General features: G+C 39.3%; 1 protein-coding gene and 1 non-coding gene across 8 annotated transcripts; both read right to left on the bottom strand.

Moving 5' to 3' along the window:
- Window positions 1–2,168: 2,168 nt before the first annotated feature.
- On the bottom strand, window positions 2,169–25,035 carry RNF149 (ring finger protein 149). Of its 7 annotated transcripts, none has more exons than XR_004842026.1 (10): window positions 24,126–25,034; window positions 23,128–23,377; window positions 17,603–17,853; window positions 14,609–14,677; window positions 11,704–11,786; window positions 11,133–11,229; window positions 10,589–10,618; window positions 8,289–8,484; window positions 5,823–7,909; window positions 2,169–2,772 (listed from the first exon to the last, which is right to left on the bottom strand). XR_004842026.1 is itself a non-coding variant. In XM_035894353.1 (8 exons), exons 1-8 carry the CDS (start codon window positions 24,214–24,216, stop codon window positions 7,851–7,853), a joined length of 876 nt encoding a protein of 291 aa, XP_035750246.1. In that variant the 5' UTR covers window positions 24,217–25,034; the 3' UTR covers window positions 5,080–7,850. The 7 variants fall into 7 exon arrangements, 1 of the variants encoding a protein (XP_035750246.1); XR_004842024.1 differs by lacking the exon at window positions 23,128–23,377 and having other exon boundaries at window positions 24,126–24,604; window positions 24,758–25,034; XR_004842023.1 differs by lacking the exon at window positions 23,128–23,377 and having other exon boundaries at window positions 5,309–7,909.
- On the bottom strand, window positions 5,398–5,513 carry LOC118452298. Its single transcript, XR_004842036.1, has one exon. It is a non-coding gene; the product is annotated as a small nucleolar RNA SNORD89 (small nucleolar RNA).
- Window positions 25,036–25,112: the final 77 nt, after the last annotated feature.

The raw sequence follows: 25,112 nt of genomic DNA, 5'->3' as shown, positions 1-25,112 counted from the left end.
TTTTATGCATTTAAACAATAAATAATGCTTTTTCTGATACACATGCTTGAGTTGGTGAATGTGTTGGGCCTTACTTTGTGTGTTAAGCTGTGTAGGTCATATGCAGCAAATTTAAGCATTAATCTGGCACTCACTGTCTTTGTGTCCAAAAGTCAACCTGTATCAAAGTATCTCACTCTGGTTCCTGTTTGCCCTTTCTTTACTGTGCAAGACTTCCTAGAAGCTGGATATAACTTCTGATGCGTGCTGGTTTTGGTGAGTAAGGAAATGCTGGTCCTGATGGCTCAAAAAAGCTGTTGGGTTTTTTTTTCACATGGCAGAAATGAAGTGTTGGGTGCTGTAGGCTGAGAGTGGTACTCTGGCTTTTCAAGATCACTGAATTCTTCCAGAATACTGGCCTTGTACCACCAGTAGCTGAAGTACCACACCTACTTCATGCTTGTGGGAATGTTTTCCTGAGGCAAGATGGTCCCATTTCTTCCATAAAAATCTAAGAAGTCATGAGCCTTTCCTCACTTCAAAACTTGCATAGGCAGCTGCTCTGTGGCTCCCAAAATTGAAACAGCCTCTTCCTTCTAAAGCATGTAGTCAGAGTACCATTGAGGTGTTAGATGCCAGGTGTTGGCAAACCTGGGGAAAGAATCTGATGAAGTATTACTTTAAGCTGATGATAGGAGAATAGCTGCTCTTATTTAAGCACCAAGACTAAAAAGGAAATAACATGAAAAGCGAGCTAGTTCTAATTTCATGCTGCTTGATAAATGAAGGCTGTTTTAAATCTGCATCTGCTTCTCAAATTTTTATGAAGTGCAAAATCAATAATGCAAGGTCAAAACTCTCTTTTAGCTTTCTCTTTCCAAGTAATCTAATCTAAGTTCCTAAATTGCTTGCATTGAAAAAAAAAAATCTTGCCTCACACAGCATAATCTGTTGGTAAGAAGTCCCATGAGCAGCCTTCTCCAGCCATTAGGGACTTGTAAAGCTTCCCAGAGTTAAGATGTATGAGGCCAACTAAAGTGGCATTTATTTAAGGTCTGGTCCAATTCTAGACACTCCTTCTAAAATCCAGGACATTTGCTCTAAGTCACTGCAGAGCAACAGTTAGCAGAGCAACAGTTAACCTAGCTTGTGCACCGAATTTGTACCTTAATGCTTTACATCTACTGAAGCTGAAGCACAATTTGACCATCTTCTATGTACTAGTACCCCTCTTCAAAAACATGGTTTAAAAAAAATAAACTATATAGATTTTTAGTGGTACTGCTTATAATAAAGTAATATGCTTCATCAAATAACTGATTACTACTGCTTGAAGGCATTGCAATCTACCTTATGATTTACAGAATTACTTTAAAAGAATTTAAGCTATGCCAAAAATAATATGAAAGTAGTAGGTTGCTACTATGATGCTCTAGCAAAAGCCTTCCCAATTGTACGGCCTTATATAAATCCCCAGTCCCTGGATTTGTCCTGTAACTTAAAAAAAATTAATCAAGAAGCCATCTTACAATTTTTTATCACATTTTTATACTTGGGAAATAGCACAGCCCATTAATTCCAGAGGCCTGTGCATTGATGAAAACATCCAGGCTCATTACAGGATTTGCTGTATGCTTCCCCAGTGTTTGCTTGTTAGGAAGGAAGCTTCCCACATTCCCCAGTGCATTGGGTTTATAGGGCAAGGTTGTGGCCACCACTCACAGGGAAGGGAAAGGTAGAAGAGGCAGGAGTAAAGGAATATAGGTGAGCCTAGGAAGACCAGGGGAAAAGAAAGTTGGGTTTAGTTTTGTCATCCTTTCCTACTATCCTACTCTATTTTTAAATGGCAGTAAATTAAAATTAATCTTCATCAAGTCTGTTTTGCCTGCAATGGTAACTATTTCTCTTGACCTGTGAGTTTTTTAATCTTATTTTTTTTTCCCTGTCCTACTGAGGCAGGGGAGGGAGAGCAGCTGCAGGGGGCAGGCCCCTCAAGCAGCCAGCCAAGGTTAACCCACCACACCTGGCCATGGTTACATGGGGAAAACCCAACACAGTGCAGAAAGGATCTCCCCCTTAGCTACCCATCTTTTGTGCTGTGCTACTCGAGTGTAAAGATCCATTTACATAATTATAGCAAAGAAAGCAAAACCCCGAAGCTTATCAGACATTGCTTTTTAAAAGGTCTACATAATTTATTATGGAATTTGAGCTTTTAGCCATTAAGTTACAACAACAATGCATAACTTGACATTCTTACAGTTGTACATACACAATGGAAAAAGACAGCCCAGTGCTTAATCCAAACAGTGCAACCAAGTTAGTACAAGGTTACCATAAAAGACAGTCGATTGTGAATAGTTGTTGACACACTAGCAAGTTCAAACTGTTCTCTGCAGTTATGTTTACAGTAGAAGTAACTGGCTTCAAAGTTTTGGATATAAGCTTCAGACTAACAAAATGATGGAAACTCAAATTATTTTGCTCTTCTGAATTATGTAGGATATGCTCACTTAAAAATGCAGTATCAATTACCATGTTTCAGATGGTGAGAAGGAGCTTCAGGTCCAATGGAAGTATAGTGGACATTTTCCAGGCAATGCATTCTTCACACAAAAACATGCAATTATAGAGACATTCTACTTTTAAAACTTTCTCAAATCAAGTTTTGCAATACAGCAGGATATCTGAGGAGAGAGATCAGGACCCATACTGAACAAAAACAAAAAAGCCTTCAGCTTGATTTGTGCATGTTTTATCTACAATTCCAATTCCCAAATCTTCACATATCACCTAGGAGAGAAAAGAACACATCTAGTAAAGATCAGCCTCCAGGACAAAAGACATGTTACAATTTTTACAGCCATTCTGCTTAAAAATAAAATAAAAAATTGCTGCTGCCATCTTCCATTTCAGGAATTGTAATTCACCATGGCCCTATTAGAAAACTGCACCTCTTCAACTTACCCAAGGGAAGGGTCTTGCTCTTCCCTCCTCCACCCCAACTCCTCACCCCCTTAGCCCAGCTCTAAAACTCCATCAGGTGCACAGTAAGGCTACTCAGTTACCCAGCTTGTCAAAATACAGCTTTGACAGATTTCGTTTTCTGCCACTTAAGCTGAATTAGTTTATCACATCCTCTAAATCTGTATGCAAGACAGAGCAAAGGAAATAGAGAAGGAAACCAGAAAGGAGCTCGCTCTCCCCCTGTAGCAGCAAGCTATTAAATGGGTCCCAGCCACTGTGTGAAGCCTCACCCAGCCTGGTGGCCTAAGGGAGACAAACAGAAGAGAACAGTCTTTTGTCAAGCTGCCAACATAATTCAATTTGCCCAGCAGCCAACACCAAGAACTCCATCTCTTCTGGGTTAACCCAAGGAGATACTGCCAGCTGACTCCTCTACTAGGTTGCAGTATGTTCTTACTGATTTCAGTATCTTTGTCCAGCATGGAAATGCTGCAATCAATGCCAACTGCTGAAGATCGAACCCATGAAAACTACACATGCAACCTCTCCACTCAAAACAACAAAACCAAAAAGAAAACACCACCCCCACCCCCAAAGACCCACCTAACCATCGCCACAATATCACCATTACTGGCTTGATTCAGGGTGCTAAAGGCTTTGTTGAGCCAGAGTTCCCAGTTTTACCTAACACTTGGGATGCTGACGTGTAACAAAACCATCTCTTCATCACACATCCTGGCAATAACTGAAAAAACATTCCAGCAATTCAGAATGTCATTCTTAACCTACTGGTGTATACTTTGAAGTATAGCTGACAGCAGCTGCATATCTAGACTTGCGTAGACAAAAATCTGCTTTTATGAGGCAGCTAAGTAAGTCAGCCCAACCTGTGGCATCCTATCCCTGGTGCCATCGTAACGTAAAACCAAGACCTTTCGCTTCTGACCAAGCTCTGCCTCAGGCATCCTCTGAGCCACAGGGTGTAACAAGTCAGGCAACCATCGCCACAGGCTTGCTGGGCCCTCTCTGCACAACTACTACTGCCAAGTCTTAAGAGAAAGCTCAGCAGGCCCAGCAGAAAACCAGGACAACCACTCCTGAATCAAGAAGTGATTGGAAAAAAAAAAAAATTGCATGTTTGACAAAGTTGTTGCAATGGTGTTTCTCTGCACCAGTTACATCCTGGCACAGGACTGGAATTCCCAAAGTGTTAACAGCCCAGCTTTGGCAGGAATATACCAGTGCCCAATTTATTAAATCGGCATGCATTAAAAGCATTCTCACTGTAGCTCAACTATCCTACTGCCCCTCTGGCATACCTCCAGAAACCAGCGCTAATTAGTGGCAACAGGTTACTGGACTACATCCACATACTGGGGGGGGAGGGGGGACAAGGGGCAAAGGCGAAGGGGTTACTGCTATCTAATCAAACTTCCCTAGGGCATGCAAAGAGTCTCCTCCAGGCTTTGCTCAGAGCCAAAGAAGAATCCAGTCTAGGGGTAGTTAGTAAAAGAAAACCCAAATTTTCTAGTTGATTTGCTACTGCAGGTAATTGAACTCACTATTAACAAGCATTTAGCTCTGAAATGTCTATGGTTCATTTTTGCTTGCTATCAAGTCTGAAAGCTGAAGCTAGTTTAAACAGTTATTTACTATCAAATTTATTCTCCCACTTGGAATTTGTAGACTATTATTAATAAACTAAGATTTCTGAACAAAGGTGGCCTCTACTCTCACTTGAAACACCAGTCCAATTCAACACATTCATAACTCCTTTTTAAAATCACTTGAACTTCAAAATTTTCTCCCAAACAGTAACATTAGAACTAACAAAGCCATACCTTTGAACTCGATACTAACAAAACTCAACCTACAACACCACCGCCCCCTAGTCCTAGCTAGGGATTCTGCCCAACCGATTTATTCACCATCACCACTGGAAGGTTGCCCCATTTCATGTGGGCACCGTGCTTTAGCTTTGTATAATCACACCACATGAATGCCCCAGTTAGAAACCCTCCACCCAATTTCAGCAAAATCTGACAAAGAGACAGAGGTCTGAGACAAGTTCCTGCATGTTTTATGAAAAATGCACAGCTAGGAACACAGATCGGGCGGGGGGCGCGGAGGCTCTCTTGTAAAAACATTCATAGCAGGGAAAGACTCATTAGTTCTGACCTTCATATAAATGGCTGGTAAAGTGCTAGGAAACAGAAATACCAGTTTGATCCAATATAGTAGGTCCAGATCAGCAAAGTCTGGGAACCTGTATTTACCTATAGCTGCTTATACCCATTTACTCTAAAAGTAATTGATCTGAGTTGTAACAGTAGGTAATAGGCTTCACATTCCCACTTCTCACTTGCTGCTGTTTTCAGCTCCATACATTGTCTCTTTCCTGTCCTGTACTTCTTAACCCACCACTTCTTGTTAATGCATGTCAGCTTTTTGACTGAGGTCAGACTAATGATTCGCTTCAGGAGATTTTTGTCATCGTGCTTCCCAGGAGAGCAAACTGCTTGCTGGAGGCACTGCAATTCGGCCTTTTATTGTCATCATTCCTCAGCAGCACAGCTGGCCTTACGAGGCCCGACTATATCAAAGACAAACTATGCGCAAACCAGTTTGGCTGAAACAACTGTAAGTACGTGCTTGTGAAAGGTTGAAATGAAACCGGTACAGCGCCAGCATTAGAAACACACTCCAGGAATCTTCCTACTCAGGTATCTATTACTTACACTTCAAATTCTACAAGCACACTTTTCAATTTGCAGGTTCTTCAGCTTTTCTTCCAGCTTTCTGCCAGATCTCAGCTTTGACTCCTAGGAGAAAAGCTTCTGGTTTTACAGAGATTACGTAGAAGCTGAAGTACTTACCACATTTCTCCCCTCCAGCATGAATATTGCGCTGCAGGTATCAGCAATACACAATCCACAGACTGACAAGACTTCTCTTGATAACGCCTTTTGGTTCCTCCTTGAGCTAGAGTTTAAACCCTCTCAACATTTACTACATCAATGTTCAGTTTTGTGTTAAGGAAGAGGGAGAAGACTTAGATTTTAATATTGAAGAGATAGTTAAAAAGGCAGTTCTGGAAATGTTTATAAGCTTCTTTTGGAGACATAAATGTCCCTCTACACTGTTTGGTTTAGTGGTGGGTTGGTTTTTTCATTTGTTCAGTTTTGGAGATGGTTGGTCAGTCATACTCCATTCTCATGTGCTTCTTGTAAGATAAAGGCATCACAAAAACTTGCACCTGCTGGTGACATCAGAACTACAACCTGACAATTTTCCAGTAAACCTCAAAGTTACACTCCTACAGGGAAGAGGCAGATTTATTTGTGTTTTTTTTTTTTTAAAGTAAGCATTAATAGGAATATTCTGAAGGAAATTTAGGGTGAAACATCTGCTCTGCAAAGTAGAAGTTCAGATTATATTTCCCCAGCTGAAACCTCTGTCATTTCTGGAACATTCATTCTAAAATTAAGAAAAGTTATTGCTTCTATTGAAGCTCAATATAAGTTAGAAAAAGAATTGCATATTTCTTAAAAACATTCCAAATATACATTTTAAAAACAAAATGCACTCTAAAACAACAAATGTCTAGTAAAAGACACTGTTTTAAGCAACCTGTAGTAACAGCTTTACAAAAGAAAATTGAGGAACGTAGCATATTATAACATGACAATGCTAAAATCCTAAACAATTCACTTAACACTCTTAAGTAGTGTTTTAAATATACAGATTTCTTTACAAAACAGTTTAGCAATTCCTTATACCACTTACAGTATATAAATATTTGAATAAGAGGTCATAATGGGAGATGCCAGGGTTTATATTTACTCTCAGATGCTTCAGGTTTCTTAAGTGTTTTACTATAAGGCACAATACTGCTAATCTAAAAGAAAGGAATAAAAGCTAATGGCGAACCCAGCCAAAACTCCTAATGTGGAATACCCAAGAGAAGAATTCCAGCATCTCTATGCAAAGGAAAAGAAAAAACAAAACCAAACTTTGTAGATACTAAGAAACAGTTTCAATTTGTACATAACGAAGTGGGACAGGATGGGAGCAGGAGTAAGAAGGAATTAAGTAAATTCTTATAAATAGACTAATAAATATATTTTAGCCATAATTAGCCCTTTACCTCTGTTCTACTGAGTTTAAGATTGAAAGAGGTAACCAGTGTGCATATACCTAAATAAGTCTACATGCTCAGCACGTGAAGACCACCTAGCACAACCTATTACTGCCAAATTCAGTATAAAAGCTAGCAAGATAGAGAAAATCTCCTTTTCTCTCAGCATCCACTCCGAGTAGAACACTTCACAAGATCAAATTAATATCTGTTACATGTAAGGAAAGTTGCAACTGGCAATTTTTTCATCACAAACCAGGATATGCAACATATCCATGAAGTTATGTGATTCCTTCAAGGTGAGATTATGTCTTTTCTAACAATATCCATCTCCAATTACAACAGATCAGAACTTTCAGAACATTTTAATAGTTGTAGCCTTGTAAGTGTTCTTCATGTGTACATACTGAATGTAAAATAGTGCATCCAAAATATTTATCTGTTAGACATTCTACATTGTTTTCACTGCCTAGTCTTCATCTTTGTTACAGCCCTCTGGAACACAATGACATTGTAACAACGCTTACAGAAAAAGGGTTATTGCATCTTTTTTTAGGATGAGACATCCAGAGGAGATTCTATAAAATCCTCCTGTGTACAAAATTCTTAGTTATTAGCCCTTTTGGAACACCAGCTAGAAAAGTTTGAAAGGTAAAATAATTTACATTGTTATTTTTTCCATTAACTAGACAAAAGTCCATACTAATTAAATAAAAAATAATAGTTCTTCAACAGTCTATTCACGGTATCTTCTCCATGAAGCAGTTCAATGGGAATTTCCATTAGATAGATGTTCTCCATGACGATTATTACTGACATCCACATCTAGAAGCCAGGAATTAGAAGAAAAATTCTTTGTTGATTTACTATTTTAATACATTTTCTGTTACATTAATCCAAACTCTGGCAACAAATTTCACACTCATATATACCTATGGTTCTCAAGAGTCTCTGTGTAAGTAATCCTCCCTAAGACGCTGTTTACATCTTCCCCCTCCCCTCTTAAGACCAATCTTCTCCAGCTCAATAGAATTCTCTCAAAGTCTACCTGCTTGTATTTTCTGAACATCAAGCAGTGAGTGACACCACTCAGTCTGGTCCGCAGTGCAATACTAACACTACTAACATCACTTAGAGGATGTCTTCTTCCAATGCAGTGACTGGCGTTAAGGATTGTCAAGTGAGAAACTAAATTATTACTTACCAAGTAACGCTGTGGTTTCACCTGCATCCTCTTTTAAACTGGTACACTGCAATACAGATTCATTAGTGGAGGAAGCTGACAATTCGCTTACTTCATTTCTGTCATCATCTTGTAAAGCAATACTCAGGCTTCCAACTGAAACACTGCCACTTATTGATTCAGGTATTGGAACTTCAAGTACATCTTCAGGGTCCCCCTTCAAAATTAAATACATTTAAGTGACACTTTTGTCTACCATTAGGCATTAACATTCCTCCATGTTACCACTTTGTAAGCTCGCCTTATTGGAAAAAAGACCTCCTTCTGGCCTATTATCTACGTGCTCATGGATACAGCGTTGAGCAGCATCTACTTTCAATGTTATTGCCTGACTGCAAAGAAACAAAGCCAAGCAAAAATAAAAAGCCACTTTTGCAAAGCCCGGAGCAGCAATGGCAGGAGTCAACCCAGCCAGCCTTTAGGATGGAGTATTTCAACACTGTAGCAACAGTACTGCTGCAGTCTGGCTAGGAGCAGGCTCAACACATCCAAAGTCTTTGCTGAGCAAACCTATTGATCCTTTATGAGTCTGTGGAAGCTGCTGTTTTTCCACAATAGAGTTGGGCAACCTTAGACTTTTTACTGGGGTGAGCAAACATTTGACATTGGAACAAACTTCCCTCCTCCTCTACACCTCCAGCCTAACTAAGTCTGTTCCAAAAATGCAAATGTTCTGGCTTGTCACTTTGCAGGAACAAAACATCTGCAGCACAGGCAAAGGAATTTATTTCGCCTATTGTATAGCATGAGCTATTTCTGATCCATGCTGAAAGTTAATTAGAAGTCCTACATGTACAATTCTGTTCCTAAAATTAAAGAGACAACTTTCATTATGCTATTGCCATCGATGTACTAACATTATTTATACAAAAGCAAGTATACTGCAGTACAAGTAGCTGTTCTATGGGCTTCAAAATGAGTATTTTTCCCCTCCTCAAACAATTAGTAAAGGCCCATCTTAAGATTTAAGAAATTCTAGGCTGATCTTTTCTTTAGCACCAGAGCAGCATATTTTAAGATGTACTGAATTTTAATAAGCTATAGAACTGCTACCACTGAACGCAAGTTAAGATGCATGTGATACTGATCTCTAGGTATGCGGGTGGGGGGCATTAATGATTTTTGCTTCCAAAACTTAGGCAGTTAATGAGCACTAAACCAACAAGATTCAACAGTGCTCCAAATCAGTCAGACATGTTGAATGGCAGTTCTCTTCTTGTAAGGAATAGCATAATGCAGAACTAGACTGCTGAAGCCTGCTCTTTACAAAACAAAAGGCAGGTGATAGAACTTAATGCCTTCTTTCTACTTTGAGCCTTTAAAAATTCTGAAGTATTTCTTTTCCATAAAACTGAACTGAGCCTTCCACCTCTTTGCAGAAGGTTTAGTAGATTCCTGTAATAAGGCTTCACATTCCTGTCTGCAGTTATGCCATTCAGCAAACACGCTGCTGAAAGAGGCTGCCTTGCTCTTGGCACTTTCTTCCCTCACATCAGTAAAAAATTCACACAATCACTCTACAAACTAGGTTGGACAACCACTGAATGATTTGCCACATTACTAGCTTCAGTGGGACTTGAATGACTGATGCATAAGCAAGACACATTTCCCCCATTCCCCTAGAAAAAAATAACTGGGCTTCTGTATTTAATGTAATCCCATTCAACCTGCTTTCCAACATTCATTTTGCCTAACAAGCAGAAGAGGTATTACTTCTCATGGTTAGGCTTGGTATCAGTATCCTCTGCAACAGCAAGAATTCAGGGAATAAGTGTGTTCTGAAGGTCCTAGTATTTCAGTTTTCAGACTGTATACAAAAAAGATATATCCTTCTACACAGAACACAAGTTACATCAACTCCAAGAACTGAAAGCAAGCAAAAAATAAGCTGCTAATGTAACAATATTACAGTAATAATAGCTCTTTCACATGATGAAAATATTGCAACTCTTGGGTAAAGTCTGGCTTAATAGCAGAAGCATCACAACCTGGTACATATACATTACATAGCAAGAGTATTGTCACCTTTGACAAAACAAAAAAGTAATTCACAAAAGTCTTCCATAGATCTGCTAAGTCTCTGCAATGAAGTAAGAGCAAAGCTGCTCAAAACGCAGACCTGGTCTACAAAAGGCAGGTCCCTGAAACCAAGGAACACTCCTATTTTCTGAATATCTCTGTAGATCCGTAGAAGAGAAGTACATTCATGCCTATGGCATTTTAGTGGAACTCTATTTATCAACAGTGACCAAGTAACCTACCGCATGTGTCTTCATCTCTCTTTTCTGGTGCTGTCAGAAAGAAATGAGAGCACATCATTTTCTCTACTTAACCAGTTTCTGGTGAATGTCTTTAGGAAGGTTCTAAGTACTGGCTCATTTACAGGGATAAAACACTGGGCTTATGTGGAAGTACACAAACACTCAAGACAGAAACACTGTTATTTCTTCCTTTGAATTGTAGTTCTCATTCTCTAGATCTACTGAATTAAGTTGTATTTTTTGCAACTTTGGCAAATTGCCTCATCTCTGCTTTAACCTCCTTACTATGATCAGCTAGAGATAGAAAAAGTTGGTTATCACAGAAGAGTACACAGAGGATTCATAAGCTGCTCGATACACTGTTTAAGCTCTTACCCATAAAATTCCCTTATTTTTCTGGTTCTCACTCAATTACTCTTGCATCTTGCCCAGCTTCTTCAGCCTCGTCAAGTAACAACTGAACAGTTGTTCTGAACAGTTACATGAAGTCTTGTCTCCTGCACTGTACTTCTACCTTGAAGATTAAAGTAAGTGTGCAACATACCCAGTATCCCAAAGCTTTGATAACGTCTAGTTTACACATTGGACAAGTTCGGTGGTCCAAAAGCCAAGGATCAATGCACGTTCTATGAAAGATGTGCCTAAAGAAAAGAAATGCCTTTTAGAACTTGACATGAAAGCCACACACTTATTCCTTCAAACGATGTCCAAGTTACTATGTTAAAAAACCCAAAAACATTCCTTTATAACCTTGACAATTAGGTACTGCTTAATTTACTGGGACAGACATGGTTCTGGAAGCATCTTCTTTCATGCTAGCTTTCTGAAACGGGAGATGTTATAACCACAAGGACATTACAGAGCTACCAGTTCAGTGTACAGTTCTAACTTCATACTAAGAAAGCTCTGCTTCACTCCTACACTCCTCCCAATTGCTCCTTTTTCCTGCATAGATATGAAGTGCTACATGGTCTGCCAGTGCCCTTCAACATGTAAAAGGCCACATAAATGGCACAGCTTCAGCTCTGCTACTGGAGTTTCAGAAGTTTCCAGAAAGTTCATCACGTATTTCTTAGAGAAAACATGCTAAAGAGGAAATAATTCTGGCAACTTACTTGCATGGCAGAATTCGGACAGTGTCTTTCAGTTTATAGTTCTCAATGCACACAGCACAGTTTTCCACATCAACATCTAAACCCTAAAGATGACAACGCATTTAAGTGCATTACATCCATATTTCATTACAGAACAAGCTTTGTGTAATAGCTAGCTTCACAGAATGTCAAATGCATAAAGTGGTTTAGCAAATAAAAACATCTCCCTCATTTAATTCAAGATTCCATCATGATGTGATTTGATCAAGTGTAACCAAATATTAAAAGCAGCCAAACTCAGATTTTCTAATTTAAATAGCTACACATGTATGTAATTTGTTCTATCTCAAACATTGGCTTTGCTCATAAAGCACAGTAACATTTCAGTTTAAAGTAACTATAAAACAAATTTTAAAAGATATCAGCTTAGATGAAAGCGCACAATCTAATTCTTAACTGATGGTCCCAAAGACTTGCAAGTCCTTAAGTAGGACAAGATTTTTTTTTCCTATCACATCCTAGCAGGTATCTGAAGTAAGCAGTTTCAGATGTTTTTTAAAACTTCTCTCCAAGCTCACAGCAGAGACAGTCACAACACAGTATTTGCCCACTTCAATTTGTTTCTTTCTAAGGGTTAAATATCTTTCCTAAAAGGTCTTACTGCCTCCTTGAAGCCATGCTTTAAGTTGCAGTGCAAATATGATGTATATACCCACATACAGCAGAAATAACTCCATGTTAATTGAGTTGTATAAAGCACAAGTATTAGAAGAAAAGACAGTGGGCCAACTTCTTCCCTGTCATCCCCCACAAAATAAGCATTTTGTGTTTACTGTTTACCAAAGCACTTCAATTTCATTATCACAGACTCAAATGACTTAGTATTGCAAGCAAACTTTCAAATTCAAGGCAAGTTATTCCCTCCTTTGCATGCTATCAATTTACATAATTAATGCCTTAAATTCCCAAGTAAACCAAATTAAGACTTTTTAAATAAGCAAAGTTAAGACAAGCATTTATTCTATAACAAGTCTTTTTTTTATTCTGTACAAGAGGCAAGTCCAAGCATACCATATGTAGCACATACTCAAATGAGTGTCCATTTTACAATAATCCCATAAGCTTCTCAGGGAAGATCTACACGATAGCAAATACACTTTTAAAATATTGACCTATTTTTAGTTAAATACCTCAACCCCAAGTGAAGTGATAATGAAAGACTCTACTGTGTCACAATAAAGGAAATATACTCTTTTAATCCTAATGCTGAAAGGAAATATTTAAAGAAAAAAATGCACATTTGCAGAGTAGGCAGGACTGTATTTCCAGATAAATTTACATTTGTTCATGAAAGTACCTCTGCATCATTAAGTTACATAAATTTGCTGACAGTAGGCAGATTCAAATCAAATTAGAAGACATTATTTACGAAACAGAAAACCTCTATTTGAGAGATTTTAGTCTAATCTCATTTTACTTTGCTTAACTAACACAGCATTCATAGTTACAACCAGCATACTATGTAACAACTTACCTAAATTCCCCTTTTTATTTATTTATTTTAGTCAAGGGTATATTGATGGGAAGGAACTACCTGCTACACTGCAAAAATCTTGTAATACAAATCCTTTTTAGAGGTTCACTGAACATCAACTTAAAAGCAGTTAACAGCTTCCTTGTGGTTCTCACCACAGGTTTCATCACGACCCTTTTTTACACCCATTTCTTCCTATGCTGATGTTATGCTTTGATACTGCTTTACACAAGTTTTGGTCCCATTCCATCTTTCTTGATCTCTGATCTCACTGTTGTATGAGCAGAAGTATGAACATCCCTCTGTTCACAGCTTGAAATAGATTACTTTTTGATGGAATTTAGAATATAATTAAAAGTAACAAACGCTCATAAAATGCTACTTAAACATGCTGAATGCATAAGAGGAAAGGAGGCAAGTTCAAAGACAGTTGCGTTTTTTCATTTCAAAATTCATTTACTAAATGAAGGACATATTCTCTGCAGCACATGACCTGAGCTGAACAGCTTCTGTTGAACCACAGCTTTTAAAGTTCTTACATACAAACGTCCTTCCTCACCTTAATTTTATTCATATATTAAAAAAACCAATCCTTGTTTTTTCATCTCTGAGCAAATCAGTCCTTAAGTAAAAAATAATCAAGTAAGGGTTGGAAAAAATGTCTGTGTAGTAGCAGAAGTCTACTCAAACTAATTTAGCATCTAGGATCAGAGCTGCCTGAAACTCCAACTACAATAGTATTTTCTTTCAAAACCTTAGCCTTTTCTACATCACTAGTTCTAATACAGCTATGAGCTTAGGCTATATGCTGCCAAAGCTAACTTTTTGAAAGCTGTTTTAATTTTTAGAATAGCTTTAATACATTGAAATTACTTCTAAAAAATTTATGCTTCAAGTAAGTCTATGCAGCTCCTTAATGTACTGTATGTCAAAAGATGAAACAAGTGTTTCATTTTTCAAAGCTTTTTAGATTTCTAGGGCCTTCTGATCAATAGAAAGATGGATGTTCTTTTAAGGAAACAAAACATTACATCAGCTGTAAGAACTGTGCAATCAATAGGTCCTAGGAAGTATTTTGCAAACCACTTGTTGATGTTTTCAAGTGCTGATAAGATATTAGTGTTTCCTCATCTTCACAGTATCAGCCCTGTAGTCTCCTGCAACATTCTGCATCACCAGATGATATCTGCAACAAACCAGCCTTACATTTTGTAAGTAGTTCAAATTTGACTCTTCCATTTTAAGCTCAGCCTTCTAAGCAAAGGTGCTAAAATTAACTTAAAATTGTAAGAGTCACACTGCAATTATATTGTGAGAATTTTAGTTTAAATCCTATGAAGTCATTACAACAGTTTTTAATTCACACAGCAGTAACTAGAGGTGCTGAATTACCTTTTCTCCACGTTTCACAGTATGCAGCTGAAGCTGGCTGATTGCTTTCTTGGTTTCTTTCCTATGCCCCTAGAATAAAGATTCTAAATATTAGTACACAAGTTAGTCTGAAGAGTTAAATTTCAAAGCTTTTAAATACTTTTCATGTGGATTACCCAATCTCCTGAACACACTGAAAGATTCATCTCTGGCTAACTAATTTGTTTACCGAATACTTCCAGCCAGCAGATGTTGAAGAACTGCAAGTTTTGCATTCTCAGGGCACAGCAGCAAACCTTATCTACAAGCATAGTGCTCTTACAATGAAGTCAACCGGTGCAGAACTATGCAGGCCAAGTTGACATACGTAGCCTTGTCATCATGACTGCCTGCATCAAGGGCCTTCCCGCGCAGGAAAATTGACCCTAATTTAGGCTTGAGAGGCAAAAGAGCTGAAACAACAGCTGTATAACCAGACCTTCTAGTCAGGCAAGCCCATGAGCAAGCACACTGTACATTTTGCACAAGCTTGAGGGAAGGTGGAATCCCGCCGGGCAGCCTACAGCTGGCCACCAGGTCAAAAGGCTGCTTGTAGCTATTAATGCTTCCCCTCAGTTAAACACTGGCTCACACATCATACAAAGCCTCGCACTGAAAGGACACATTATGCAAAGGAGATGACAAGAAAGGCTTAACAGACATGAGACACCATACTGGACTTCTGTACAGTAACAGTCCTAATTAGGCTTAGAGGGGAAGCAAGAAAAGAAAGCAGTACTGTATTGCAAGACAAAGTGCTGGCTACTGCTAGAAATTGAGAAACTGAACGCTCCCCATTATCAGATGTTGATCTGCCTAGCAGCAGCCCCCTCTGATGAAATACTGTAAAGGAATCAAAAAAATGCAATGGCAGCTTTTCTCTGTCATGATAGCTACAATGACTTATATAATTCCACAAGCATACAGTACTGAAAAATCGGGATTTTTTTATTATTGTCTGAAAAAGAATTAGCCTGAAATTTCTCTCAGCAACGGACAGACAACCAGCAGCAGCAGTCTATCCCACCTTCTGTATCAGCTCAGGGTTTTGTGCACAGTCCTGTTTCATCTTCAGTACAAAGGAGGCTTTCCAAAGATTTAAGATTGATTTTAACATCAGCTTAGCAGTAAGACACCCATCTTTACCTTCACCTAGCAGCTACACAGTAACTTGCTTTAAAGCCTGGCATACTTAACTCCCAAGCTTTAATTACACTGGAGTCAATAAGCCAAGAAAAATAACATTTGGGTTAGAGAAGTGGCTTTTTTGTTTCCAAAATTCTTTTAAGACTTCTAATGATATATCTTGACCAAGATATTCACAACATTTTCAAATTTTGCATAGTTCTATGATTTTGTTTTCAATGGCCATTTTAAAAGAAGGAGAATTGAGGAAAGTGGCATAACCTTCTAATGCTACACAATTTAATTTAAGAAGCATTTAGTTCACAAGCCCAATGGCAACATCTAGTAATAGTCTGTGGTACATATTTCTGAGAAACACCACATTCGACCTAAAAAACACTCTTAAAACTACTTATAAAGCATTTCAACTTCCCTTAGTGTGAACTATCCTAAAGTCAACATAACAGGAAGAAGCAACGTTCTTCAAACTGTTGCAACACAAAACCACACCCCTTTTTCTATAAATGCTTCTCAAAAATTTTGTTTTCTTGAAAGCATTCTCAGAATGTAAGTTCTGAGACTTAAAGGTTAGTAAAAAAGACTCTAGGGAACCAACATTTCAAGTAGACTGCAAGTTTAACCAATACAGAAGTTTGCGTTATCCATGCGTTATCCTCAGTTACTGAAAAGAGAAATGAAGTATTTTCCTAGTAGAGTCCTGTAAGCCCTGATCAGAACTCAGACTCCTGAAGGCAAACAAAAATCCCCTTCCCTCCTCCCCCAAAAGCTAGATCTACATGTTCAAACAGAAGGCAGGGAAGACCATCTGATAAGCAGTCATCTTAAGCAATTTTTTTTGTTCTGAACTGTGGAGTAAAAAAAAAAAAACCCAGAGAACTACTTGCAAAAACCAACAAGCACAACTTTCTTTTTCACTGTTAGCAGAGAACTGTGGTAGAGCTTCTGATGGTCATGAAAGGAACCTATCTTATTTGCAAGAGGTGAAAAGCACAGGGAAGTGCCATCCTAAAATATTTTAAAAGCTCAGCTGGACTAGGTCCTCAACAATTCTATGTAAGCTCTCTTTGAGTGCAGGGGTTTGAACCAGATAGCCTCCAAAGGTCCCTTCCAACCTAAATTACTCTGCAATTAAACACTTTCCTCAGGGGTAAAAACTAACTTTTTTTTAACCTATCAAAGAACAATGGGATTTGGAAGGGGTAAATGAAGGAGCAAAGTTATTCCTTCATAATCTTCCAAGCACTCCCACCACTCTCAGTGCTTCAGATAGTCCAAGAGCTGAATCTCACCACACATGCTCCTTCTAGTCTGCTGCCATTCGATACTCTACAGTGGAGTAGTAGGATTACAAGGATCAAAAGCAGTTTTCATAAAGCTTTAGAACCAAAATTTTAGCCCTAATTACTTGCAGGTCTTAAGAAAAAAAAAATTAAGATGGTCCCTCTGCATTTAAAAAAATCTGGTTAGGGAAATTAGTATTGTCAGAACAAAAATTACTGAAGAATGAAAATAATATTTAGTGTCAAAAGGAAGTTAAGTTAGGTGACAAATCACACAAGAAGCTGCCTTGCTCAGTTGTTGATAAGTGGCTAAATATATTTCCCACGACTTCATACTGGTAATCTAGTAATTACAACTAGCCAAACTCGTGATGCCAATTAGCACACTGCTTATTAGCCTCACTAACCATTACTGAGTAGCATTCACAGCTAAGTAAAGTAGCAAGAAGGCAGAGATCTTCAAGAATGCTTCGATAAACAAGCAAAGTTAGGCAACTGATTTGACATGAGAAGATGGTAAATAGTCTAAAGCATCATCATCTCCAATTACCTGGTTTCCAAACTGTGATCCTGTATACAGGAAACGTTGTATGTAGTAAAATATGAGCCAAGCAAGCGATATAATCATCATGGTGATAAAGGCGATGGCTACAAACACAACCGACTGACCACTAATATATTCCTGCACATGTCGCGTGCCAACAACAATAGTCATTTTTACTGGAATCCCTCTTCGTACCGGCTCCAATATCTCTATTCCTTTTGGATAGCCAACCATTATCACCACTGTGTTTCCTGTTCCTGTTTGGAGAGGAAAAAGAAAAAAAAAAAGTCAGTCACCACAATAAAAATGTAGGCATTCTGGCTTGATGGTAATTTGGGCTTCTTCAGTTCAGATCAGTGAGCAAAGTTATAGGAAAACCTATTGGGTTTTTTTTCAGGCATAGCAGACTTGATACAAAGTTTACTAGTAAAGAACCCTCTATTTACTTCATGAAACTCTCAAACACAAGATGAACTTCAATTTACTGTTTGAGGTCCTACACTCCTCATACCACATAGTGAGGTGGGATGTGGATGCCATGCAAAAAAACCCAAACAGGCAAGTTATACACATCACATCTTGAAGTTGCTGAAGTTCTAACATGCAACTCAGGAAAAGCAGATCTTTTATTTGTCAGTTTGGGAATTTTAGCTGCAGCTGGAGACAAGTACATGAATACCATGAAGAGACACATTCAATTAAGTTTGAAACTGAATCCATAGCACAATTACACTGGATGTGTGAACGAAAGATAGAAAAATGTTCAGATACTTAATACTAAATTACACAAAAGACTGAAATACTTCGATTCTTCAATACTAAATATTCAAAATGTAATGAGACATCCCGACAACGAATTTTTAAGAAATACTTTGGGACTCTTTTGGGACCATGGAACGGAAAGATTTTTCTATTATATTAGAATTCAACAGCATTTACGCCATATGAAAAAGCACCTAATTAAAAAAATCCTTTCAGCGCCATACTGCCACCAAAACCAGTAAGATACTGTCAAGACCAACTAGCAGAAACCAAAGATCCTCTGTGACTAGAGTTTTATTCCATTTTGTCTGAAAGCATCTCCAGTATGGTCTCAGAAACATCTAACCTGAGTATTACAAAATAAATTACAAACAAATGTACTTGTTAAAAATGTCACCTTCTCACCAGTCTATGCTATTTTTATTTGAATAGTTCTTACTTTGTATGTACCAACACTGCTATATATCCTTGGTAAGTCACAGCTTTATAGCTTACTTCGCACTCCTACCTCTGAGAAAAAGTGAAACTAAGCTTGATTCAGAGAGAAAGTAGAGGAAGAAGAAAGAAGTGAGGGGTTTTCCTAGTCGTAAAGAAGCTAGAGCTGTAATGTCACAGTTACCTTCTTAGATTCACAAGACTACCTATCTGCAACCAGACCTCCCACTGAAGACTTAAAGCCTTTTTTTACCTCCTGGCTGAGTTAAGATTCACTACCGAGAAGCTATGTTAAAAGAAATGGTTGCCTAATTCATAACATTCCATCAAGTGGGGATTTTCAAAACTCAAAGCAGCAATCCGGACTCACCCACCTCTCTGCATACTAGAGTTATTTGCCTGAAATATTGTAAACAAACTCATTTAGTTGGGAGTGTTCTGGCTGTGACACCTCAACCTGGTCACTCCAAGGGGAATTTGCAGGTTTCACTTCTGCACATAGCAGCTTATCCCTCTGTAAATTACAGATGGTCTGCTGTGGATGAAAGACTAAAGGTTCCAGTTATTAGTGGAATAACTCTATCTCAATGCCAGTTACCCTTTTTCAGCCTCACCTTACACAACCATCCCACTTCTGGTCACCTACTTTAAGAATCATTATACCCACCTGCCAGATTCAGGGCCAGCAAGAAAGCTGGTTTTCCAAATAGGGCTATGTTTCTGGAAGTTTTGAGGATGGTGTAGAGAGACAAAGAAAAAGATGCTACCGGGGAAAGGCCCTACTTGTGCTTGCCAGCAGCGCCCACCCAGCTCCCAGCACGCGTTGCCTTGCCTTGGTGGGCGCATTAGGAAGCGCAGAGCAGCGAAGCTGAAGACCAACAGGACAAACCCACAACTAGGCTTTGCTAATTAGTTCTACTCACCAACAACATGCTGACCCACGTGATACCACAAGTCCAAGCATACTAAGAATTGGTTAATTAATGTTATTGTCCTCTCTGAAGCAGCATGAAAGCATTACCAGAGAGACTCGTGAATCTCAGAGAAGAGTGTGCGAAACGCTCCTTGCTTCCTGACCCTGCACAGCCCCACAGGGAGTTAACAAGGAAAGAAATACAAAAGTAGAAATTTACCTCACATTGCTGAGAACTGTTATCCACATACCTGAATCGGGAGTTTAGGTCTTATGTCCTTAATCAACTGTTAAGAGTTACAAATAACAGGAGGGTTGCCTAGGGATGGCTAGTGAACACTACAGGAGTGCTGGTAAGATTTATTCAGGCTTGGGGAAGAAAGTTTCAAGATTAGAGGCAGCCTGGGTTTTTCAATCAGTAAAGGTTTCCTCCTCGACCCCAAAATCTCGAGTCAGTATAATCCTGCTATCTAGTTCTCCACACGATTTCTAACAAAGTAGTACTTAAAAACCCTACAACGATCAGTAATGCCTTCTCTGCTTTGTCGCTAGCTTGTCCAACTATCAGCCAGTTATCTCCTTGACATGGAAGTCAGGATACTTATGTGCAATGGCTGCTAGACATCGTCACACCTTCTAGTTTCAGAACTAACACAAGTATGCCATACATTTTTAAATAAATGCCCATTAAAAGCATTTTAACAGTTTTAAAGACCTGGTGATGAACCTGCCATTAAAAATAGATGCAACTAAACACGATGGCCTTGAAGGTCACGAGACAGAAGGGGGGGGAAGAAAAAAATAATTGCGATCCACTGTTACAAAAGGAACAAGAGCAGTCTCAGAGAAGCAGTTAGCCTGAGCACCCTGTAATACTCAGGGCTTTAACTCATTCCTCACTAATTTTAGACTTCTGTTCTGAAACACATTCTTCAAAGACTGAAATGCTGTTGAGTCATTCCATCAGCTTCTTTAACTGTAACACAGAGACCTCAAATTGCATTTACAAAAGAATTCCAAGTTTCACATACACATATCTACTGAGAGCGTATTTGTTGGCTTTACCTTTCTGTAACTTTCTAATTTTGCAATAAATAACCACATTTTTACTTTGCTAGAGTAAACCTGTTTTCTAGGTTTGATTGATGCTTCAGTGGAATCGGGTAGATTTGAAATCTGGTATGTGCCTTTTTTTTAACTTTATCATCCAAATAAAGCAGTGAGAGCTGGCAGATCCTTGGGATACCTGGAAAGAAGGGCAAATTTGGAACTCTGACGATGAAGGTATGTTTCCTGCCAGTGTGCCAAGGTCAGTTTTTACTGCTAGTATTGCTAGTCATCTCTCACAAAAGGAAAACAGCACTCTCCTGATGAGGAAAAAGTAGTACAGATACAGATCTTGATTCCAGGCATCCCAAACTGTCACATTTATTCCCATTCATGCCTACGGATAACAAAGATAATTTTCTATCATCTGGAAAACAGTTGCAGTCACACTCTAGTTTTTATCCTCATGACAAACACCAGAAAGCTCCCAGAGTTTGAGCACCTTGGTAAAAATGTTTGAGGTCAGTCCTCAGATCTGTTAAAGCATACGCACCCTAATAATATTGCGACAGTTAATACCAAATGTTCTCTCTAGCTCCTGGTCCAAAGGAATGCCTCTGATCTTTACCAAACACATAACAGTACACTAACAGTCCGATGACAAGCTTTGTCTCAACCATCTACCACAACCTCATCTCACCAAATCCCCAGTGCGTGTTGTGTTTTCATCTGCCTCAAGCGGGAGGACACATAAGCAGAAGAGTCAATAGTCAAGCAGTCAACACTGGTATACATTCCTCTTCCCATGGGGGTTTCCAACACCTATGCACTCTTACATATAAAATAGCGATAAGCATTTTGAAGTTACTTGGCTTCTTCAGAACAACGTAGCAGCTCAACATCATGCAGTCACTGTCTGAGTTAAGTAAAGCCACTGATTTCAGTTCTGTCCTTTCAGTAGTACAGTACCAGAAGCTTTCGGTAGAAAGCATCAGCAATACAGAAGTTACGTACCACTTGAGAATGCAGAGTAGTGCTGAAAGCAACATAGCAAGGAGTCGAAGTACATGCCAAAATAACCCTAACTGCCACCTTGGAGCTAGCACAAGCTTTTAAAATCATGACTACACAGTCATTGGCATCTGTTTTGTACAATACACCTGCATAAAAATTCATGAAAATGAAGGAAAGAACTAGTTGGGTGTATTTTGGTAAAGCTGCACCAAAGCAAAGACCATGTTCTTGACATAGCCAAAGTCACACACTCAAGCTAAGTCCCAAGCTTCGCTTAAACCCACAAGCCATGCACCTAAGCTCTGCTCCAGATCCATCTTCAAATTACTACAGCCAGTCCCCCTTCTTCCACAACATTGCACTGCTATCAAGCACAATCATATGTCATTCCATAGTCTTCAAGGTATCAAACTTATGTTCTGGTCGGGATCACCAAATCCTAGCTTGAGAGGGGATTCAGAGATGGCTGGATGCCCAACATGAAGTACAACAGAAAAATACAGAATCAGAAGACCCTTTTTTTCCTTTTACTGCAATATACCTCTGCCTCCCCCTAACTTCTCGACCAGCACTAAACCTTAACTCTCCTTAGTCTGCTCTCCACGATACTCCACACCCTCCTTCTCCAGAATCCTTTCCAACCCACTCCCAGCTAATATTTACCTACAATATTTATTTTGGTTTTGAAAAGGAATTTGAAGCTTCTGTATTATATTAGGTTCACCACCACCATCAAAAATTAACAGAATGAAGACTGCCTGCAAAGTCTATATTCCTGCAAAACTAAAGTTTGAGTTCATACTATTCAGATTCAATAACTGAAGTACAGCTCCTTCAGTCATTTGGGTAAATTAATATCTTCCACTGGAAAAAACCTCCTCAGCTACACGTGAAGTTGTTTCACTACAAATTCCCTTGAGGAAAGTCATCAGCATTTTGAACAACATAATTCAGGCAGAGAGCAAAGCCCTGAAAAACAGGAGACGCATAAATAGAATTGTATTTGAAGAACCTTCTTTTGGAAGAAGGAACAGCATCGCAAGGCTGCATATTCAAACTCTGGGCTCTGCTGTTCTGAAGCTGTAATTAAAACCCCTACTTGCTGCACTCACAAAGCACACAAGGTATCCATGAAACAAAACTGAACTGCAGAATATGTGGAATATTTGTCCTTTATCAAATGCTTTGACATCAGCTAGAGGAAATCACTTATTTGCCTAATCAGGAATCTCTCTTTTCACTCAAGTCAGAATAAGTCCAAAACCACCAAAACCAACAACAAAAGCACACATATCAGAAAGTTCAAAGGCCAGGTTTTTTTAGGAGGACAAAAGATTAAACTTGGAGATCAGAAAGTTACCCATTTATCACCCTCACATAATTCAGGCTGCGTCTCTATCAGCTGTAACCATCGTTCCATCTCACATCATTTTCAGTGCCACTAACTGCAAACCCATTAAGTGGATGTTCCTTATGCATACAACTCCACTCCTTAGTTACAGCACTGCAGATTTCCCAGAGTATTTGTTCTCAGGAACCCAGAACCAGGGTTTGTCTCCTCCTCATGTGTCACTTCGGAAAACCCTTCACAGGAATGGTAAACTTGGATCCTGTAAAATACAGCTTTAAATTCCAATTTTCCCTTGCCTGTCTTCCACAGACATTTTTTCCGCCCCTTCAAAAAATCCAAGATTTAAAACACCAGCACTAATTTTTCCCCTATGTTCCTACAGTGCACTGAAAAATTTAAACATTTGCATGTTTCAGTATTTCACCACAAAAAGAGATTTGTTACTCCAGCAGAGCTAGTGATTACATCATGATGTGTTATTGTATCCCTGCCCCATCCAAGCCGTCCTGAGGTCCAGCCTGCATTTGTGAAGTCAGTATAAATACAAATGTATTCTTGTATAGATACTATACTAAATCACACTCTCTACATAGGTAGAGCTTTTATCAGCAACATGCTGCCAGTTTAAGAAGGAAAAAAAATAACCAGCAGTCAGGGAGCACTTCTCTTTATACCACTGATAGATGTAACCTACCAGCAAGTCCAAACATGAGCATAAGCCCAAGAAGGTCTTGCACAGCACGGAGATGATAGCAGTAAAAGAAAAATCATAAAAATTTGATAAAATAAGCAATATGAGAAAAGGAAGAAGATAAGCGAGCAAAAAATATTTATGAGAGTCTACAACAGGGCACAAGGAAAAATGTCCCTGGGGAAGAAAAAAATTTTGTACCCAATACAGAGTGACAGCAAGAAAAAGAAACTGACAGCTGGTAAAGAAGAAAGGATTATTACCCAGTGAAGTTCCTTAATGGCAACATGGGATCAAAGTCAAAGGTACATCTTACCTAGCATCCCACCTCCACTTTCACAGTGGATTAAGAACACAAGAGATGGGTATTCCAAGACAAGAGACTTGTTTTCCACCCAATATATCATACATGCTATGAAGCAGCAGCTCCCTAGTGGAGATTTTCAGCTCACTATATTAAAGAAAGTAAATTTGTTTTCTTTAGAAACTCGTTATGGTTCTACTTCAACCAACTCCCCAGTCTTCCGCCTCCTCACCACCAAGGACAACGATGGCCTGAGCGTTAACAAACTCACTGTTCCAGGGCTATATGAAACACACATTTGCAGCATTTTCTGCTTAGTTTGCTTTGTCTTTATGTCCTCCTCTGAAGACCTTCCAATTCCTCAGAAGTCTACAAATGCAAAGAGATTTCAGAGCAGAGTTTTGAGGGCTTTTCTCCTTTGATTTCAGCATTTGATGTTGTCACGTTCATAAAAATCCAGGAAGACTTCAGCATCACAGCCCGAGCAGAGACTGCAGCGACAGAACATTTGGGTTCTTATCTCAGCGAAAAGCACAGATGCCTTCCGTAGGCTACCGGTCATCAGCACGCTCGGAGAAGCCAAGCCAACATCCTTCTCCAGGCTTCCAGTTTCCCTACCGCATTCGTGAGCCTTTAAGAATTACCTGGCGCTTGTATCTCTCTCCTGTCCCCTACAGACCTGCGCAGGAGAGGACGATGAAGCGATTACAATAAAGCCTGTAGCAAAATCTACCTTCAAGCAGCTACGGCTGTGCCTTCAAAGGCACCAGAAGGCATCTCCAGGATACCCAGCGCGTTTCCGCACAGCCTGCGGAAGGAAAGCGGCCTTACCTGTCACCGCCGCAGCCATTCTGCCCGGGGGTAGAAAGCGAAAAAGGTAGCTCCAAAAGAAACCATGCCCCCCGCCCCGCGCCTCCGACCGCCCTCGGCTACAGGGCTGCCCGTTCGGTGGCTGCGCCGCATCCTCTCCCGGACGCCCCGGCCGTAACTCGGGAGGCA

This window comes from Egretta garzetta, unplaced genomic scaffold (assembly GCF_000687185.1).
Source record: "Egretta garzetta isolate BGI_Z169 unplaced genomic scaffold, ASM68718v1 scaffold5, whole genome shotgun sequence".
NCBI classification, from domain to species: Eukaryota; Metazoa; Chordata; class Aves; order Pelecaniformes; family Ardeidae; genus Egretta; species Egretta garzetta.
This window is presented reverse-complemented; position numbering and strand designations above follow the sequence as displayed.

Coding starts and splice junctions, on each gene's coding strand:
- RNF149 (XM_035894353.1), bottom strand. CDS start 24,216: ATGATATATTGGGTGGAAAACAAGTCTCTTGTCTTGGAATACCCATCT. Junction 17,854..24,125: donor AAGTGGAGGTGGGATGCTAG/GTAAGATGTACC, acceptor CTCTCCAAACAG/GAACAGGAAACACAGTGGTG. Junction 14,678..17,602: donor GATCACAGTTTGGAAACCAG/GTAATTGGAGAT, acceptor TCTTTATTCTAG/GGGCATAGGAAAGAAACCAA.